Below are 22,125 nucleotides of genomic sequence, written 5' to 3' on the forward strand. Positions count from 1 at the left end.
AGCTAGTTATCTTACAAATGCATCTGATACATCAACCAACAAGCTATTCTACCAAGCATCTAACTCAAGATTAATGAGAAAACATTGAGGGCATATCAATTCTAAACATAATGTTATATTTGCCACCCCAAGAGAACCAGTCTTTGCAATACCATTGAACCTTGCACACAGATTGTTGTCAACTCCACTTCCTTCCTGTAAGAGTTGATCAACCCCACAAGAGCTAAAGATCACCTGCAACCAAAACAACCTTCCGCACGATAGAGAAACAATAGAAATGCTATGAAGCCAGAGTATACATTGGAGACATAAATGAAATTTGTGCAACATATAATGAGGAAACCCTTGTTATAAAGTCAAGGATGAAACCCTTAGACAGTCTAAGATCATGACAAGTGTTGTAGTCCTATGATAAGAGATACAAAAAGTAAATGACCTAAGTAAGCTTAAGTATGTAAGTGAATATGACCTAATATGAAATTAGTTAGGTAATATACCATCTAACAACCCCCTTTTAGTGCAACTCAGAAAGAATGATAAAACATGCAAAGGGTGGGTCCTAACTACAAGGCCATGTGAGGTACTCATGAACAAACAAATATCTGTCAAATAGAGTAAAGGAGAAGACCCATAGGAAAAAAATCCCTCTGAATAGATACAAGATGCAAACAAAAATGTACAATGGAGGAAAGGACTCAACTTGAACCCCCACAAACAATTTTTGTCTCGAATATCCAATAGATGTTTCCCCCATAGGAGAGAAAGAGAGAGACTATGTAGGCCTCTTATAGTGTCTAGTCTTCTGTGGTGATGGTAGATGCTTGAGAAAGGATGACAATAAAGAACATTGAACAAAATTTCAACCCAACAAAATAAAGTATAAATGCAGGATGTCCTCTCATGAAGGAAGAAAGATTATGATTTATGATGATGTCTTTGAACTTTGTATAAGTGTCACCATGTAAATATGAAAGTATGCCACAATCAAATCAGGTACAAACCCAGTCATTGAAGAAGGTGACAAACTAGGACCATGGTGCAAACCAATGAACAAGATCTAAAGACAATAATGGTTTAGCAACAACTATGATGGGATTGTCATCCAAGAGAAGATGGATTTCTTAAAGCATGTCCTCCATATCTACAAGATGGGACACACAATACAAACCTGCAATATTTGTCAAGCAATCATCCTAATTTACCTGCTACAAAGAATCACTTGAAGCAACAAGTGATGGGATTATGTGCTCTCAATGCATATCATCCAATTATAGTGGCCATCCTATGTTGATGTGTCCACATAAGATTATTGAATATGAACACTAGAACATGTATCTCTTAACGCTGGAATCCATGAGGCCTCAACCTTAGGATAATGACTCAGTGATAAAGAAGATGAAACCTTTGAATCAAGATTAGGAGTCACAGAAGCCAAAGAATAAATGGATGGCTCTATAAGAGGAGGAGCTTTAAGAGAAACCTCAATGTCATCACAACTATCAGAACTTGCCAAATAATCAAGATTCTCTTTTGTATCATCATCGTATGGTAGGTTATCACAATCATCAAGGGGCACAAGACTATCCATAATAGGATATTTGGGAATGGAGAATGATGTGGGTCTGCATAGATCTCCCAAATTCCAGTCTGAAAAATGCATAGACATTCAATATGTGAAATGATATCTGAGATCTCCGAAAAAGTGTCACCATCAAAGGTAGAACCAATCAATCCTTGGACATGATCATTCTTGATATCCCATGCCAGCTTCTAGTTAATATGTACCTTGTCTAGGGACAAGTCCATAGAGATGGGACAAGAGATGAAGCTGCTTGAGATGTTTCAAGATGGCATCTTTTGAAGACTTATGGTTCCCTTTATTTAGGGTAATTATAGAAGGATGAGTTGAAAAGCTGATGATTTTACAATGATAGACTCCTCATATATAGATTAGAGATCAAAACATGTGAAATTGGAACCCTTACAGCATAAAAATGACCTCATATTCTGCAAAATATCCAAATTACAAGTCAAAGTAGAAAAACTGATTTTAAATTGAAATAACAAGTGCTTGGGGCAAAATCAAGAAAAAACAAATAGATTGTTGCAAGGTACATGGAACCAAATTTCCAACCCCTATTTGTTTGCAAAAATCTGATACCGAATGCTCAAGTTATGCTTCTTGGAAAAAAATTCCTCCATGTTTTTTAAAAAGCACATAGTTACTATCAAGGCAAGGGTGGTAGAGCTTGTTGGTATTAAGGCCTCTTAGGGTTGGTAATGTCTAGGGGCTCTATGCTTGGTAGGACCATGAGCTTCGGCCTCTCATGCGCAATAAAGAACCATTTGTTGACACAATAGTTGCAAACTTGGAGTTGGCAATAACTTGGCAGGCCCAAAATTTTTAAAAACTCTCCGACTTAGTGTAATGTCCCTACTTTGAAATATAATTTAATAGTAAATAATAATAAAATTAAAATACAAAAGAATAAATATAAAAAATAAAATTAAAATATAAAAGAGTATACTTAAATATAATGAAAATTTGATTAAAGTTAATGAAAGATCAAAAAGGCATGAAATGATAAGTTGCGACTCCCTCAAACGTGAGATATAAAAGGGAGAAGAGAAACTCATTTGAGGGGGGGAGAATTTGAAAAATGAGAAGTGCAGATCTGATTATGAAAGGTTGTGTCCCTTTCAAAGGGCAGAAATAATGAAGAGTTGCACTCTTTCAAAAGGTGTGAAAGGGTGTGTCTCTTGCCAAAGGGCAAGCATGATGAAGAGGTGTGACCTCTCCCTCACATTGAGAGATATAAAGGCATCCAATCACATCACCATGGATTAGATCAGAATTGTTATTAAGTTACAGACAGTAACATCTTTGACCTTGGTGGTATGCATGGGGATGAGCTGAGTATGTATGTTTAATATATGAAACCTGATTATGTTCTTATGCAGAATTAATAGTAATATTAATATGGACTGCAATATGTATGACAGCCATACTTAATTTCATATATATTCATGATGCATAATAAATTAGTATACTTATAGTCTACATCATGTTATTACTGTTAGTATTTAAGAAGATTGGAATGAGATGTTCCAAAGAGGGGCAGTCTAAATCCAAGCAATAGGTTAACTCCCAAGATAGGGTGGGGATCAGCGACCCATAAGCCCCGATGGTGTAGACCCAAGATAGGTAAGGGCTTGGATCTGTAAACTTTGAGGGAACCTATTGTATTTGGTCTCTAAGCGCTTTGGTAACATACATGGACCCTTCTCCCTTAAAACTAAAGTAGTAGCAGGGTCTGATATCTATATTGAAAACTATGAACAATGAAATTAATCATCTAATGAGGAAAATAAATTAGAACTTGTTAATAACTAATTGAAGAATATCAATCAATTTTAGTATATTGAAATAGATCAAGTAGGGGACATTACACTCAGCAAAAACTTGAGGAAAAACTTGGCTATAACTTGACAAATCTATCATACATTTGAAAAGATCTAATTTTTAAAAATATTCTTCAAAAACACACATATATACTTGATTTGTATTCATTGAGCACTCCATATGCTTCAATAGTTTAAATCTTAAATTTTATTTAATGATGATTCATTATTGTAGGGTTGTTTTTGGGACTGACTAGTCTTAAACTAATGAGCCCATCCATTGTATCATAATCACGTCAACATGATTCAAGCTTATTATTTCTCTATAAGGCTAAGACACCTACTGTTGACCGTTATTTGATCAAGAACTGGTATTGGCAATGAGTAATTTGACTAGCCAATGCAGGTCAGGTTGCTTGAAACTCGACACCAACCAGGATCTAATTACCTATAGCTACATTGCTCTTCTCTAAACTCTTTTAAAATTTTAAATACTGGAATTTGAAAATAAAAAAAAGCACGGAAGTTTTTGACTAATCATGGGCTAATTGCTCACAGGTAGAAGGCTAAGAAAACCCTCTAATATTGCACTTCTTGTTTCATCATGTCCCACCGCGCCCTAGTTGCGTGCCATCATCTTTTCTTGTCCCTAAAACATGCAGAAAACCCTTAAAATTTTTTGCTTTTTGTCTAAAATCATTTTACATTGAACAGGGACAATTTTTTCATGAGTGACAAGTAATAAACTGAAGGTTTTTGTGATTTTTCCATTAAAAATCACTGTGAGTTTTTGCATAACTCAGGGTTGAGTTTTTGATAAGTAATTGGCCACCTCTTTTTGACCTGCAAGTACATGTGAGTTGTGAGTTCTGCGAGTGCTTGCAGAGTTTTTCAAGTTTGGTTGACCTAGACCCGCAACCCCTGTGTGACCAGCAATCAACCAATTTGAAATTCTACAATTGTATGGATGACAGTCGATGATATAGTTGAACATTCTCTGTGAAAATTTTAGGTTCAATAGCTGTGCAACAACGGTAGATGATGTCTGTATGAATCCAAATGATTGTACTCACTAGTATGGATCTAATTTTTTTCAACATCCAAATTTTTTTTTTTTTGGAGCCAAATCCTATTGAGTTTTATATTAATATATAAGTTTTCTGGCCTTCTAAACACCAAGATGCACCAAACTTGGCAAAAACTATCCAAACAAGGGAAGGGAATTGTAGATCTTAAACTTTGGTACCTTGTAAGAATTGTTGATCAACCACACAGAAGCCAAGAATTACCTACAACTAAAACAATCTTCCACACAAGAGAGAAGCAATGGAAATGCTATGAAGCTAGTGAATTCATTAGATGCAAAATGAAGTTGTTACAATACATAATGAAGAAACTCCCTTGTTATAAAGACAAGGATGAAACTCTAGAACAATCTAAGAACATGCAAGTACCTTAATCATACACAAAAAGTAAACGATCTAAGTAAGCATAAATATGTAAGTGTGAATAGGACCTAATATGAGATTGGTTAAGTATTATACCATGTTCACACCAACACTCCCTGCATAATTCTGCTCACTTTCTTCCTGCTGTTGAAATAGGATGCCTTGGTAGATCTTCGACTTCCTATTTGCTTTGCTTAGGATACCACCAGACAATGGGGGTTAAGAAAAACACAGATCCAGTGCGAGGTTTCCTTTTTGTGTGTAATTGCCAGAGATTCAAATACCAATGCCAGGTCTGTATAGAAATCAACCAAACCTTCCTTATGACAGTGGATGGTTTTAATCTCCATATGCAGGGAATGGAATTCCTGGTGAATAGGAGCCATTATTCATTCTTCATGGAAGAATCTACCACTGCTGCAGGGGAAAATGGTACCAATGCCAGCTGCCTGCTCTGCCTTTTCTGGAAGCCCTGACCAATAATCTATTAATGAATGACCTTTTCGGGCATCTATTCCTCTAGTTTAGTGATAAATCAGCAGCAATAATGCTCCTAGACAGAATTTGCCTGTATTTGCAGTACCCATGGAATCTAGAATCACTTGATCATTCTTAGAGTAGCTACATTTGGGCAATTACGCCCTAAGTCTGCAGTTTGACACTGCCTCTCAGTAAAAAGGATCTCTCTGCCTTCGAGCAACCTGTTGCTTCACTATCCTTTGCCTTTTAACGCAGACACCCAGCACTACCTGAAATGAAACCCTGCAAAAAAACAGAAAATCCAGCTACAAAAGAAAAACAGTACACATCCCTTCAAACAGAGGTGAAATCAAAACTTTGCACACACCACCAAAAGAAATCATCCTTGGACCATTACCTTCTCATCAAAGTTTAAAAAATTGCATAAAAATTGCTAGAATTGCAAGTACTTGCGAGCCCTAATTGGCCGCGAGTTTTTGCCGATAAACTTGCAAATGAGTTTTAGAATGGCTCTCAGTGTTTAAAACTGGTAAAAATTGCTAAAAATCACACAATTTTAAAAAAACTTGGTGCTACCAAAGAAAATTAAAACTCGGGTTTTGTTTTTCTTCCTTATGTGTAAAAATGACCACAGTATCTGTGGAAAAACTCGCAAATGCAGCCAATCTCTGTCTTTATTCCTGGTTATTTAAAAATTAAAAATGATTCCCAGCGACAAATTCTTCTTCTGCTATGAATCCACGACCATGGAAATGAGTTGTTTGGCATCCAAATGAAATTCACCCCTTTTCTCTAGTCTTCACGCCTTCAAATAATCTCCACCCAGGTGTTTTAGTAGCAAGAAGTCTATATGCCCAAATAAAATCATCTCAAGTGGCAGAGTCAGTGGCAGGCTCTTGTCTTTTGTTGCAGCATTGTTTTGAGAAGAAGGGGGTAGCCTTCTTTGGGTAGGTAGAATGATGACCATTAAGGGAGGGTATTAGCATAATATCTTTCTATTTGTTTAGTTAATGGTCATCTTAGGTAGTTTCTATTTTCGTCTCTTGTTTAACATTTGTTTCTCTTAGAAACAACGTCTTTGTAATTTCTATTCAAGCGTTCGCTTCTTGTTTAATAGAATATCCATTATTTGTAATAGCTATACCCTTAGCTTTATTTTGTAATTTGCTTGGACACAAAAGATGTTAATATCCAAAAATATCTGAAAGGGATGGTTTTGTGTCATATATTTTGCACAACAATACTTGCCTTTTGTACCTTGCAAGTGCTTAATTCCCAGTTTTTGCAGTTAGCCAATGATTTATCAATGCTCATCAAAACTTATTTAACAAATATGGATTGAACAGTTAGCTAATGTAAGTGAGAAATATATGTTCTATTTAATGGTACAAAGGTTTCCGGTCACCCTCATTAACATCAGAATGCATTAAATACCTGGGATTGCTGCTAGTTTCAACTGAAAAATACATCTTGACTTGGACAATCTGTTGGTTATTTTTGCAATAAACAGCTTAAAAAAATGAGCAAAGTAGCCTTTAGACATCTAGTAGATTAATTGGACGTGATAAAAAGTGATATTTTCTAAACGAGACTTGGTGTGAATAAGAACTTGCATTGTTTTATTGCTATGCTACTAGTAATTTTGGATTCTAAGATTCTCTGTCTTTTTATGCTGGGTCTGGCAAATATATTTCTTAACTAGCATGTACCAAAGTCCATCAAAGTTTTATGTGAAAGTTATAATTATGTTTATTTTTGTGCATTTCATCTATTAGTAACCTCTCTGGGGCATTTCTGCAGATATGGAGGCTTTTGACCAACTTCTTTTTTCTCGGTCGCTTTTCTATCAACTTTGCAATTCGTCTTCTAATAATGTATGTATGAAGGTTTCCTCACTTAGTGACAATTTAGGATTTGATTTCAAGGAATAAGTGATGAAATGTTTGTTAGTGATATAAATCAAACATTATACTTGGTAATTTTGCCATATACATTCTTTGGCTTTTAGTGGTCCAAAAGCTTCAGTTCTTTGTTTTTCATGAACACAAATATAACACTGAAGTTTACAGAGCAAGGTATGGTGTGCATTTAGAGCGTGGACCATTTGAGAGGCGGACAGGTGACTTTTTGTGGATGATGATCTTTGGGGCATTGTCTCTTCTTGTAAGTCTTAGCAAATTATTTTGGCTTACTATGTTATGTTGTTACTGTTTGGAACCGCTAAGAAAACATTTTGTTGAATGTTGTTTTTGTTTGTGCTTCCCAAATTTTAATGCCTTATCATGTCATGTGGGGTGGAGTGTGTTTATTGAAGATTTATCTTAACACAGTTAGGGCTTGAAAAGCCTCTCTAAATCGAAAATTCATGGAATCCTTCCTTGTGGATTGTGTAGGGATTTTCTCTTTTTCCGGCCTTAAACTCAGATTACATGGGAATGTCTCTTGTTTTCATGCTCCCATACATTTGGGCAAGGGAATTTCCCAATGCACAAGTCAACATCTCTGGCCTTGTTACATTGAAGGTATGGATTATTAGTAGGTTGCGGACAGGGTTGTGTTAATGCTCATAACTGACTACTTTGTTAATTCAAACAATCATGATACTCTTTCTGTTTTTACTGAACCATGACATGGTCTCTTCCAATAATATAAAAATGCCATGACTAATGTGCTTTTGAGTGACATTATGAAGAGAAATTTTATCTGCAACTATAAACTATGCTTCAACATTTCATCTAATGCCTGTTATCTGCAGGGTTTCTACTTGCCCTGGGCAATGCTAGCCATGAATGTGATCTTTGGTTCACCTCTGATTCCAGATCTATTGGGCATCGTTGTTGGACACTTATATTACTTCCTAACAGAGCTCCATCCTCGTGCTGGTGGAAATAATATATTGAAGACTCCAATTTGGATGTATCCTTTACATTGCTTTCTTAATAGCAGAGTGTATTTGAATCGTAGTGCCCTGTCTAAATAATCAGTGTATATCCTAATTTAACTGGGGACTATAAAATGATCTTTGAGTAATTAAGTAAAGCATAAGCATTTTTTAAAATGGGGGAGGTTTACAGAAAGATAATATATATCTATAATGTAGGTAATCACAATGATACAACCACTTACATGTCAGTCTACCATGGTTAATATCACCAACATTAGTATCAATGACTACATACCATAGTGGCATTACACTTAAAAAGCTCATGATTAATTTTGAGTAATCATGGCCTCCCGCATTTACCATGTCATTTCATAAACTAACTGCTCATGTTGTATATTTACTTAAGACTTTCCAAACAGAACATTCTCCACACCTCATGGTCACAAGTTTAAGGGAGGAGGGTAGTACAGTTGGATGGAAGCAAATCATAACACAGAAGCTGAGATACAAACCATGGTCATGAAGGGACAATCAAATGAGCAAAAAAAACATTCACTGTTACAAAATAGTGAAGTAGGAGTGACTTAACCAATCACACAAGTGCGTGTAAATTTTAGAATATAATTCATCCCATAAACTCTAGTGTGCTGTAACAAAATACCAAATTCATTTATTATTATTGTATACAAAATAATAAGTGAACAAAATAAGAAATTCCCACTTCTTGCATGCCGGAAATTCAGAGCTATGGTTGGACTTTTTATCTGCTCTATTTCCAGCATAATTTGACTTTATGATACAGAAAAATGGGTTGTTACTAGGTACTTTTTCCCATATAACACTTGCCAATGCTTGTGTTCTTTACCCCGCCCTTACACCCAGGAAGGCCTTGAAATAAAATGTCTGCTTGAAAAGACAAATTTTCTAATTCTTGCCAGACCAAGTTATTCGAATGTTGATCAAGGTTCAGTTTTTATCCTGTTTACCTCCAGGCTCATCCCTTGGGAGTAGTCCAAAACATTTTCATTTCCTAACAGTTGTTCCCTTTGGTCAATTTTCACCATAAATTTCTAACTTTGCTTCTGAAGATGGCGCATGCTGTCGTCTTGTCTGTTGTGGAGTGTCCATCCTGTGGTATGGTTTACAATGTACCTCCTATGGCTTTCTCTTATTTGTTTTTCATCTGGCTTATCTGTATGAGGGTGGGATTATGTTAGGGTTTCAAGCAGATCCGAAGCAAATATGAACTAACAATTATATGCAGATTTAAATACAAAAGATAAAGAAATGAAACAGGACACAGATAACACAGAGATTTAACGTGGTTCACCCAGAATGGGTTACGTTCACCATACACAATCGTCCAGTCTTTCTTATTATCTAGCAAAAATGGTACATCAACCTTACAACGCCTTAAGCATCCCAGCCACTTATAACATGCGTTTTTAGGGCAAAAACAAAGTCGGCCTTTTTAGGGTTTTATTACAATGTTGGTTTTCATCAAAAAAATACCTTAAAAAATTTTCCTTGAGGGCTCCCACCCTCGAACCCCCGCTTTTCTCGGGCGCTGCCGCCCCCAAACCCCTGCCCAAGGCCCCAGACCTTGGCGAGGATACGTGTTGAGTGTACAGTACTTTGCTGATCAGTCACCACATTTCAACAATCTCCCACTTGGAGACTGATCAGGCTCCACACCGAACAATCTCCCACTTGGAGACTGATACTACATGACACCATTGTACATGCAACATCCGTTGGATAAAACACTAGGACTCGACTGGTATAAATTCCACAATTATCAATCAAGAAGACCAACAGAAACTGATGAAGAAATCAACTTCTCTTGTGGAACTGCCTTCGTGAACATATCGGCAGGATTCTCACTTGTGTGAATCTTCTCAAGTCGTAACTGACCCTCCTCCAAAACAGTCCAGATGAAGTGGTACCTGAGCTGAATGTGCTTTGTCCTTGAATGAAAAGCAGAGTTCTTCGCAAGATGAATGGCACTCTGGCTATCAGTATACAATGGGCTATCCTCTTGTGTCTGACCCAATTCCTCCAGAAAACATTGCAACCAAATCATCTCCTTGCTCGCTTATGTAGCAGCAACATACTCAGCTTCAGTGGTTGAAAGTGCAACAACCTTTTGCAGCCTAGAAATCCAACTGACTGCAGTTCCCCCTATAGTAAAAACATACCTTGTAGTACTCCTCCGTGAATCAATATCACCCGCCAGATCAAAGTCAACAAATCCACTCAGAGCAGCATTAGATCCTTTGAAACATAATGCCTTCGTAGTAGTTCCTTTCAAATACCGAAGAATCCATTTCACAGCATTCCAATGTTCCATACCCAGATTACTCATAAACTTGCTCACAACTCCCACTGCATGTGCAATATCTAGCCTTGTGCATATCATTGCATACATCAGACTGCCATCAGCTGATGAATACGGGATGTTAGACATTTTATTAACCTCTTCCTGTGCCTTTGGGCACATATCCTTAGTCAATTTGAAATGACTAGCCAAAGGTGTACTAACTGCTTTTGCATCCTGCATGTTAAATCTTTTCAACACCTTCTTTATATACTCACTTTGGGACAAATTCAAGGTTCTATTTTTCCTGTCCCGTGTAATCCTCATACTGAGAATTTGCTTAGCTGCACCCAAATCCTTCATGGCAAATGATTTGGCTAATTTCTGTTTAAGATCATTTATATGTTGTATGTTAGACCCAGCAACAAGCATGTCATCAACATAAAGCAATGGGATAATATAACTGCCATTATCAAACCTCTTAAAATATACACAATGATCAGAATGACATCTATGATAACCGTGTTCAACCATAAAACTATCAAATTTTAAATACCATTGTTGGGGTGCTTGCTTTAGGCCGTACAGACTTTTCTTCAACTTGCACACCAAGTTCTCCTTACCTTTGACCTCATATCCCTGTGGTTGCAACATGTAAATTTCCTCCTCCAAATCTCTATGGAGAAAAGCTGTTTTGACATCTAATTGTTCAAGATGTAAATCATCTGCAACCACAAGACTAAGTACAGTTCTAATTGAAGTCATTTTTACAACTGGAGAAAATATTTCATCATAATCTATACCCTTTTTCTGTGCAAAACCTTTTACCACAAGTCTGGCCTTATATCTTTTCTGACCTCCTTCTTCCTCCTTCAGCCTATAAACCCATTTGTTAGGCAACGCTCTTTTTTCTGCAGGTAAAGGGACTAAGTCCCAAGTCTTATTTTTCATCAAGGAGTCCATCTCCTCTTTTATGCCTAGCTCCCATTGTTGTTTGACATCTACTTGCATTGCTTCTTCATATTCTTCCGATTCACCAGAATCCGTTAATAAAATAGAATACAAAGAAGGAGAAAATCTTTCAGGGGGTCTACTTGACCTCGTAGAACGTCTAACACTTGCAGAGTTTGTGGAACAATCTGTTGTTGTTGAGTATCAGGTACCTGTGGCATTTCATTTTCAGGAATCTCATCCAACACCACATATTCTTGTTTGTCCTGTTCATGCTTCTTTTCTTGCATCTGTTCTTTATACATGACCTTCTCATTGAATATAACATCTCTACTTCTAATTATTTTCTTATTTTCAAAATCCCATAACCGATAGCCATATTCATCTATCCCATATCCAATGGAGGTACATTTATGAGATTTAGCATCAAGCTTGGTTCTGTTTTCTTTATCAACATGAACAAAAGCTTCACAACCAAAGGTTTTTAGAAAATAATAATTTACCTTTTTACCAGTCCATGCCTCCTCTGGAATACCACCATCCAAAGGGGTTAAAGGTCCTCTATTTATCAAATAGACAGCAGTATGTACAGCATCTGCCCAAAAATGTAAGGGCAATCCAACATGCAATCTCATGCTCCTTGCGCGTTCCATGATAGTCCTATTCATTCTCTCTGACACACCATTTTCCTGAGGAGTTCCTAGAACTGCCTTTTGCTTTCGAATCCCATTTAAGGAGTAGTAATCTTCAAATGCTTTGCTGCAATACTCACCTCCATTATCCGATCCGAGACATTTCAACTTTTTCCCTGTCTCATTCTCAACCAAAGTTTTCCATTTCTTAAAAGTTTCAAAAACATCTAATTTTTGTTTTAGGAAATATACCCATGTTTTTCTAGTTGAGTCATCAATAAAAATAACATAATAACAAGAGCCACCAAGAGATGATACCTGAGCCGGTCCCCATACATCTGAATGTACAAGCTGTAACTTCTCACTCTTCTTCTCTTTCCCAACCTTGAGAAATCTGACTCTTTTCTGTTTACCATAAACACAGTTTTCACAGAACTCTAAATCAATCTTGTTTAGTCCTGGCAATAGAGTTTTTGAGTGAAGGGTTTTCATCCTTTTCTCACTCATGTGCCCAAGCCTATGGTGCCACATTATCGAATCTGTTCTTGCAACATCTATTGTTGTTGTCCCTGCAGTAATTTTATCTGTAGCAGCTAGGGTAGAGTAAGTGTTACCTGTACATAGATATAATGTGCCTACTTTCGCACCTTTAGCTATTACTAATGATCCTTTACTGACCTTCCACATACTGTCTGAGAGGGTAACTATGCAACCTTCACTACTTAGTTGCCCAGCAGAAATTAAATTTCTTCTTAAATTAGGAACATGTCTTACCTCCTGCAGAAACCAGTCATTTCCATTCTGCAACTTGATCTTTATCTTTCCTTTTCCAACAATTTGACAGGGCTCATCATCACCCAAATATACCTGTCCAAAATCACCTTGAACATAATCTAGAAAATATTTTCTATGGGGTGTAGCATGAAATGAAGCTCCAGAATCTATTACTCAGAAATCATTAACATTATCCAAACATAAGATTAAAGCATCTTGTAAAGTATTACTTGCAATATTAGCTTCCTTACTGTCATTTTCATTTTTGTCTCCTTTGTTTTTCTGAGACCAACAGTCTTTCTTTAGATGACCAGGCTTTCTACAGTACCAGCAATCTTTCTTTCCTCTAGATTGAGAGCGTCCTTTCTTTGACTTCCCTCGTGACTTCTCATTCCTAGGGCCTTTTCCTCTTTCCTTTGATCTTCCTTTGTTCTCCACATTCAAAACACTACCCGATGATGTTGGAGTCTCACCTGTGCTTTTCCTTCGCATTTCCTCGCTTAGGATAACACCAACAATATCATCAAATACCAAAGTATTTTTACCAGAGACAGAGTTACTTATAGCGATAACCAAGCTATTCTAGCTTTCTGGCAAAGAACATAAAATCAAGAGAGCCCTAACCTCTTCTGCAAAGGTAATTTTTATTGAAGACAGTTGACTGGTAATTGTATTAAATTCATTTAAGTGCTCTGCTACAGATCCTCCCTCACTCATTTTTAAATTAAACAAACGCTTCATAAGAAATACCTTATTCGAAGCCGAGGGTTTCTCATACAACTTTGCCAATGTCGCCATCAAATCTACAGTCGTTTTTGCTTTTGTTATATTGAATGCTATAGACAGTGCAAGGCACAATCAAATGGATCTCAGTGCCTTTCTATCTAAAATGTCCCACTCGTCATCTGACATTGTGGTCACTTTCTTTGTCTTTCCTTCCAATGGCCGCCACAAATCCTTTTGATACACCCCTGCATTTTCCATAATTGATAGTTCTGGCCGTTAAACTTTTCGACCTTGAATTTGGAATCCTCCACTGCTACCACTCAAATCTGAGAGTCCTGCCAATTTACAGAAAACCTCGCTCTGATACCAATTGTTAGGGTTTCAAGCAGATCCGAAGCAAATATGAACTAACAATTATATGCAGATTTAAATACAAAAGATAAAGAAATAAAACAGGACACAGATAACACAGAGATTTAACGTGGTTCACCCAGAATGGGTTACGTCCACCATACACAGCCGTCCAATCTTTCTTATTATCTAGCAAAAACAATACATCAACCTTACAATGTCTTAAGCATCCCAACCGCTTATAACATGCGTTTTTAGGGCAAAAACAAAGTCGGCCTTTTTAGGGTTTTATTACAATGTCGGTTTTCATCAAAAAAATACCCAAATTTTTTTTTCTTAAGGGCTCCCGCCCCCGAACCCCCGCTTTTCTCAGGGGTTGCCGCCCCCAAACCCCTCCCTGGGGCCCGGCCCCGCCCCCGGACCCCGACGAGGATACGTGTTGAGTGTACAGTACTTCGCTGATCAGTTGCCACATTTCAATAGATTAAACACTATAGAATGAACTTTACTTATGGATGCCCTGCTAATAGGGGTGTAACAAGAATATTTGGATGTGTGAAGATTATCAAGAAGTGCAAGCCTATTGAAAGCACCAAACTGCTACAGAAAGATGCATTAATTTTGATGAGAATTCCATCAAAAAGTATTGAGGATACCACTCAGATGCTAAGAGCATTAGGTCTCAACTCCTTGCAGGCTGCTCCTAGGGGCTAAAATCTAACCTGAACTATAACACTGTTGGGATCTAAGATGTAGAGAAGCCCTTGAACCCTCTTGTTGCTGATGAAGATGCCACTCCGAACTAGCCTGGGATGGAGATCATCTTTTGATAGATGGTTGAAATGGAGAAGGCCATAGATTCTTTGTGCAAGTCATTAAAGGTAGAACAACACTCCCTCTTAGCTAGGGAGGAGTCCTTCTCAACATATGAGTCACATAGTGACATCCACCATGGCTACTCCTAAAGGGTGGGTCCATCATGGCTACACCCATGAATGGAAAGAAAACAAATGATCACAAGTGCTCATCACGGAATCCTCAATGTGATGTCGTCATCTCATCATGACGTTCACCATAGCTATTCCCAGAGGGTGAATAAACACAAGTGCTAAGACATGGAGTCTCTCACATGACATCCACTACCTACTCGCAAAGGGTGGAACAAGGGCTTTCACCTCAAACTTCTCTCGCAGAGAAGAATGCACTAACAAGGGCTTGCACCTCAAACTTCTCTCGTAGAGAAGAATGCATTAACAAGGGCTTGCACCTCAAACTTCTCACACAAAGAAGAGTGCATTTTCAAGGGCTTGCACCTCAAACTTCTCTCATAGAGAAGAATGCATTAACAAGGGCTTGCACCTCAAACTTCTCTCGCAGAGAAGAATGCATTAACAAGGGCTTGCACCTCAAACTTCCCTCGCAGAGAAGAATGCATTAATCAAATCTTCAAGATGATGAGGCTCCCTCTAAACCTGAAATGTCAGGCTCCCTTTGAAGCCGAAATGTTATTTCCTCCTTTTAGAATAAGAACCCTTTTGAATTGACATTAGACCTTGGCTCCTCTTGAGGTGTCCGTTTGTCAATTTCCACAGAAGAAGCTAGATGAGTAGACCTGAATTTGCAATCTTGAGCAATGTGGCCATACTTGTCACACCTAAAATATTGAATGTGAGATAAATCCTTCTTTTTCGGTTCTAAAACAAAATCTGGTTCTCTATCTTTATCCCTCTTTCTTCTTTTGCCTCTTTCCATTGAAGTATGAGTAGCAAGGACTTGATTTTCCACATCATAATGGTTACGCCCAATTCCTCTTGTTACCAACCTTGACTCTTTTTGAATACAATCAGCTCGAAGGCGATCAAACTTGTGTAACCTGGATCTCCCATTGATGCTTTGAATGAAGAGTTTCAAGGTTTGAGGGAGACCATTAAGTGCCATCATAACAAGATCTCTATTAGCAATATTGTCCCCAATAGTGCTCAATTGATTTCTCAAATCAGTAATCTTCATAAAGAATGAGATGACTGATTCATCTTTATCCATTTTTACATTGTGAAGTCGTTGCCTTAAGGCGAGAGCTCTGCTGGTGTTGTTGATCTCATACATGCCTTCCAAGGTTCTGAACATATCTTTGGCTGAAGACATCTTGGAAATGATAGGTACAAGGTGATTCTTCACAGAGTCAATCAAGATCTTCTTTGCGTTGACAGCATTCTTCTTGAATTGGAGTTTCTCTTCTTGATCTTCCACAAAGTGAAATTCGAAGCTCCATCAAGTTTGTCTTCAACCTTCAAACCGTACACCATTGTCACTGCTGGAAATTGCTTGTTGAAGATGAAGTAGGAGGAAGAGCTTTGCTGCTATCAGACAATCTGATCACAATCGATTCAAACCCGCCCTGATACCATGTTAGTTTTTAAATCAGACTGATAGCAATGAACAGAAAATAATGCAATGAACACATAGAACACATAACTACTCTGGGAAAACCTCCCTCTTGGAGGTGAATCACCCAGCAATCAAAATCTCAGTTGTATTAGATTAAAACAGTATGTATCTTACAAGTTTTGCTTCAACACTTGAAGCAATATATCAGCACTGTATAATTCCAAAACTAGGGCATGAACAACAGTAAACAAATCTGCACTTAGGGCAACTTACCTGCACGATCCTTGCTGCAGGTGATTCACCAATCAGATGTAGGCCATTTGCTTGATAAGGAGACACTTCGCTTGGTCTGAGAATGATTCACTGGCCTTAGATCAGTTCGCTTGCTGAAGGTATATATTCGCTGCTTTGCTGAAGGAATTCACAGAGGTAATTCGCTAAACAATGATTGAGATTCGCTGCTCAGAACTGGTTCGCTGTTCTTGGGAATGAATTCACTGCTCTTAGAAATGAGTTCACTGCTCTTGGAATATACTTGCTGATCAGAAGAAGTATTTCACTGCTCTGCTGAAGGTGATTGATCGCTGAATGAAGGTGTGAATGAATGTGTGTCCTTTGATGCATGAATGCCTTGTATATATATGTGTCAAGTCTGCCTAGACACCTCAGGTCGGCCTTAATAATATTATCTTATTTTGGCGCCCAAGCATAGGGTCAGACCAATAGCAATTACAAGTTACATGAGATACAGTCTGCCCTATTTACATTACAAGTTACATTTGTGTATTACAAGTTTATTGCCCATTATGGGGCCAGCATAAATTGCAAGTTACATCACCCATTTAGGGCCAAACAAAAAATACATGTTGCACATTGAGTTTGCCTAATAATGTGCCTAAGGCCGATAGGCCAATTAGCCACCCACATGTGCTAGGTTGGCCCTAGAAGGAATCCGACCTAGCTACAACATCAACAAAAGGCCATGAATGAAACAATATTATTCAAATGGCTTGTCGAAATAGAACTTGTAGCTTGAAAGTTTTTCTCACTTTATCTTGCAAGTTATCAACACTCATACCATCACTATCAAGGATCTCTTGTTCATGTTACCTCCTTAATCAGCACAAGGAATGTAATGCCCCCACTTTGAAATACAATTTAATGATAAATGATAATAATAAAATTAAAATCAAAATATAAAAGAATGCAATTAAATATAATTAAATTTTAATTAAGTTAATGAATGGTCAAAGACATGAAATGAAAAGTTTTGACTCCCTCAAACATGAGATATGAAAGGGAGAAGAGAACCTCATTTGAGGGGATAATTTGGGGATTCAGAAATGCAGATCTGAATGTGAAAGGTTGTGTTTTTTTCAAAAGGCAAAAATAATGAAGAGTTGCACTCTTTCAAAGGGTGCTAATGGTGGAAAGGGTGTGTCTCTCGCAAAAGGGTGTGTGACCTCTCCCTCACATTGGAGGATATAAAAAGGAGAAAGTCTCATTTGAGGAGGACATCCAAGGGAGATCAATTTGAAGAACAATTTATTATTCTCAAAGGGCAGCAATGAAGAGTGATGACTCATTTCTTATGAAGAGGTGTACAAATGAAGATATAAAGAGGAGATTAATTCAATTGATAAGGGGGAATTGGAGGAACCATCCATAAGATTGTAATGTTCCTTGACCATACTGGCGAGGGAGGCAAAGGCGTATGGTGGTGTTGGACCAGGGCCGTACGGTGGTGTGGTCGTACGGGTGTTGAGTAGAGGCCGTACGGTGAATATGAGACTGGGCGTATGGTTGTCAAGAGAGGACCGTACAGTAGTGCCAAAACAGGCCGTATGGTGGTGCCAAAACAGGCCGTACGGTGGTGCCAAGACAGGCCGTACGGTAATGTGAGATTGGGCCGTACGGTTGTGTGGGAAGTAGGCCGTACAGTGGTGAGGAGAGAGTATAACCGTATAGTGAAGAGGGGGGGGGGTAACGGTGGACTTCAACCTGTGAAGGGGTTAGTCTCTCGCGAGCGTATCGAGTAATGAATTCTGAATATTAGGAATCCTTTATGCATGTAAATCAGGTTAACAAATATGCAACTGGAGAAAGTAACAATGATGAGATTCAAGATTTGCCAGATCCAGAACAAGTACACAAAACAGAATAGGGTGAGGGGTGAACCTCACCGAAACTGCAAATACCAAATAGGGAGGGTCTTTCACCTCCGAAATGGCGGATACAAGAACTCCAACAGGAATTCACACGAGAGAAAAATACCAAAATTTGCATACTCATGACAAAGACTAACTCGGCCATATATATGGGCTTCGGGAAACTTCCCGAAAGGTTACAAACGGGCAAACACGACCAAACTAAGACTTGCCTAATCTAATTAAATAAAGGGCCCAAAAGATTTGTTATTAAATTTGGGCCTTACAATAAAGTATTTAAATTTATTATTTAATTATATCGGGGACATCACATTCCTCCCGGGCCAAAAATTGCTTGTCCTCAAGCAATTGCAGACTTGGATGCTCCAAAATTTGCTCGCCTTCCCAGGTGGCATCCTCGATGGGTAGATTCTTCCAGCGCACAAGGAATTCCTTGACCTTGCATGATCTTAGCCTCTTTTCTCTGACATCGATGATCTCCGCCGGCTCCAGATTTAGTTTTCCTTCTTCGTCGATGGGTGGCAGATCCTTGGACACTGTGACGGGCTGCCTGACAGCCTTCTTGAGACATGACATGTGAAAAACATTGTAAATCCGACTCCCCTCAGGAAGCTCCAACTCGTAGGCAACTTCGCCCACCCTCCGAACCACCCTGTAGGGTCCATAGAAACGAGGCTTCAGCTTCTCCTTACCACTTGTCTTCAAGGAGGATTGTCTGTACGGTTGAAGTCGGAGGTATACTAGATCGCCCACCTCAAAATTTCGCTCAACCCGGTGTTGGTTGGCATACATCTTTTGCTTGTTCTGAGCCCTTTGCAGGTTATCTTTGAGAGATGTCAGGATGTCTAAACTCTCTTGAAGCCAATCTTTGGCCCTCGATGCACGACCGTCTCCCAATGCCAGATCAACAAATGAAGAAGGTTCATAACCGTACAGTGCTTTGAAAGGTGGCATGCCTATCGACATGTGATAAGTGGTGTTGTAATAGTGTTCACCCAAATGTAACAGTGAACCCAAGCCTTCTGTTGAGCTGAGACGTAGTTCCTGAGATAACCCTCCAGCCATTTGTTCACAATCTCGATCTGTCCGTCTGTCTGCGGATGGTAGCTCATGCTGGGCAACAACTCGGTTCCTGCCAACCGAAATAACTCCATCCAGAAGGTACTTAGAAAACGGCAATCCCTGTCACTAACTATGTTTCGCGGTAGACCATGTAAGCGGAATACCTCACGGAAGAACAACTCGGCCACTTGAATTGCTTGGTATCCTGTGGGGATGGCAAAAAAATGAGCATACTTGGTCAAGCGGTCAACTACGACGATAATGCAATCCTTTCCTTGCACTCTGGGAAGCCCAGTAATGAAATCCATCCAGATGCTATCCCATTTTTGGTTAGGGATCGACAGTGGTTGCAGCAGTCCGACCGGTAAGGTGTGCTCAGTTTTGTTCTACTGACAGGTGGAGCATTCCCACACATGCTGCAGGACATCATTCTTAAGTCCCTTCCAGGAAAACCTTTCTCGGATTTGTCTGTAGGTTTTCAAGTATCCCGGGTGTCCGACCAAGGGAGAGTCGTGCATTTCCTTCAGAATCTTTTCCTTCATCTTGGACTCGGATACCAGATAAATTTTGTCCTTGTAGTAAATGATGTTGTCAACCACCTTGTATCGGTCCTGCACTTGACCATCCAACAGTTCGCAGGCAAAAGTATTCTTGGAGTATTCAACCAACAGGTGTTACTTCCAATCCGCCGAAATTTGGGATAAAGAACATATGGCAGGCCTTCTAGACAGGGCATCGGCTACCACGTTATTGTTGCCCTTCACATGCTCAATGTCGAAATCAAATGCCTGGACTTTGCTTACCCACTTCTGTTGTCGTTCATTCAGATCCCTGTGCTCCAAGAAATATCGCAAGCTGTTGTGGTCTGTTCGTACAACAAACTTTGCCTCGATGAGGTACTGCCGAAACTTTGTTAGTGCATGCATGATGGCGAGCATCTCCTTGTCGTAGATGGAGTACAACCGCTCAACTCCCGAGAGATTCCGACTCTCGAACGCAATGGGGTGATGGTCTTGCATCAACACCGCTCCAATGCCTGCCTTCTCCTGAGGCATCGCACTCCAGGATGAAAGGGCGAGTGAAGTTTGGTAGTGCCAGAACCGGACACGTACTCATAACTTCTTTTAATTTGTTGAAGGTCTGTTGCGCCTGTGCACTCCAATGGAAGGATCCTTTCTTTGTCAGATCTGTCAGTGGTGCCCCAAGCTGTGAAAATCCTTTCACAAACCTTCTATAATAACTGCACAATCCAAAAAATCCACGTAGCTCCGAGAGTCTTGGGTGGAGGCCAATCCAAAATGGCCCGAATCTTCTCCTGGTGAACTTGTACCCCCTGGGCGCTGGTGACATGACCCAAGTATAGGACCTCGGTCATTCCAAATTGACATTTGGACCTTTTGCCATACAATGATTGTGATTCCATAATCCCCAATACTTCATCCAAATGTCCCACATGTTCCTTTTAGGTTTGCTGTAGATGAGTATGTCATCGAAGAATACCAGTAGGAACTTACGCAGTTGCTTGTTGAAGATGTGGTTCATGCAGGATTGAAAAGTGGCCGGAGCATTGGTTAATCCAAACGACATGACCAAGAACTCATAGTGTCCGTAATGGCAACGAAAGGTTGTCTTTTCCACATCTTGCTCCCTCATACAGATCTGATGGTAGCCGGAGCAGAGATCAATCTTGGAGAAATAGACTACGCCATGTAGTTCGTCCAATAGCTCATCGATCTTGGGAATGGGGTATCTATTCTTGATAGTCTTCTTGTTCAGTGCATGGTAGTTAACACACATTCTGAGAATTCCGTCCTTCTTCACCAGTACCAACAAGGATGCAAAGGGGCTAGAGCTGGGCCGGATCCATCCTTTATCAAGGAGTTCCTGGATTGTTTTCTCTATCTCTTCTTTGAACTTCTTCGGGTGGCGATAGAGTGTAATGATAACGGGTTTTGCTCCTTCCTCCAACTCGATGGTGTGCTCAAACCCTTGGTGTGGGGGTATACCAGGTGGAATATCAGTGAAAACCAAACTATGCTTATCCAAAATCGACTGAAGTTCCTCATCCTGGTAGTAAGTCAGTTGCTCTTTCATAGGTTTTGTCGAGATCAAGCAATGTGCTGCCCATACTACATCATGTCTGAAGATGGCTTCCATCCGTTTGGCGGAAATCTCCCTCGGGCTGCCATTCAACATTCCCCTGAGAACCACCTTCTTGCCATCCACCTCGAATGAGAACTCTCCATCCTTTTGAAGCTTTGGGTGTACTGGTCGAGGGTCTCCATCCATTGAATGCCCAATATGACATTCGTGTCATCCAGATCTACTACAAAGAAGTCGTCAGTCACGGTGTAATTTCCCATGGTGATGCTCAGTTGCGGAACCAAGTGAGTGCATGATAGGAGATTGCCTCCTTCCACCTTGACATTGAACCAGAGAAACGAAAATCGCCAGACTCGGCGAGTCCGAGTCCGAGACATGCTCGTCGAGTCTCTGGGACTCGGACTCAGACTCATCCGAGTCTGGCGAGGCTGAGTTGGCG

General features: G+C 39.3%; 1 protein-coding gene across 1 annotated transcript in view; it reads left to right on the forward strand.

Annotated features, from left to right (window-relative positions):
- The window catches only part of LOC131069636 (derlin-1), a 34,336-nt gene that overhangs the window by 6,271 nt on the left and 5,940 nt on the right, over positions 1–22,125 (forward strand). The window contains exons 3-6 of the mRNA XM_059207093.1: positions 7,131–7,204; positions 7,400–7,493; positions 7,724–7,852; positions 8,086–8,246. Of these exons, the coding sequence (XP_059063076.1) occupies positions 7,131–7,204; positions 7,400–7,493; positions 7,724–7,852; positions 8,086–8,246 (458 nt within the window). The remainder of the gene's footprint in view (positions 1–7,130; positions 7,205–7,399; positions 7,494–7,723; positions 7,853–8,085; positions 8,247–22,125) is intronic.

Source organism: Cryptomeria japonica, chromosome 6 (genome assembly GCF_030272615.1).
Source record: "Cryptomeria japonica chromosome 6, Sugi_1.0, whole genome shotgun sequence".
NCBI classification, from domain to species: domain Eukaryota; kingdom Viridiplantae; phylum Streptophyta; class Pinopsida; order Cupressales; family Cupressaceae; genus Cryptomeria; species Cryptomeria japonica.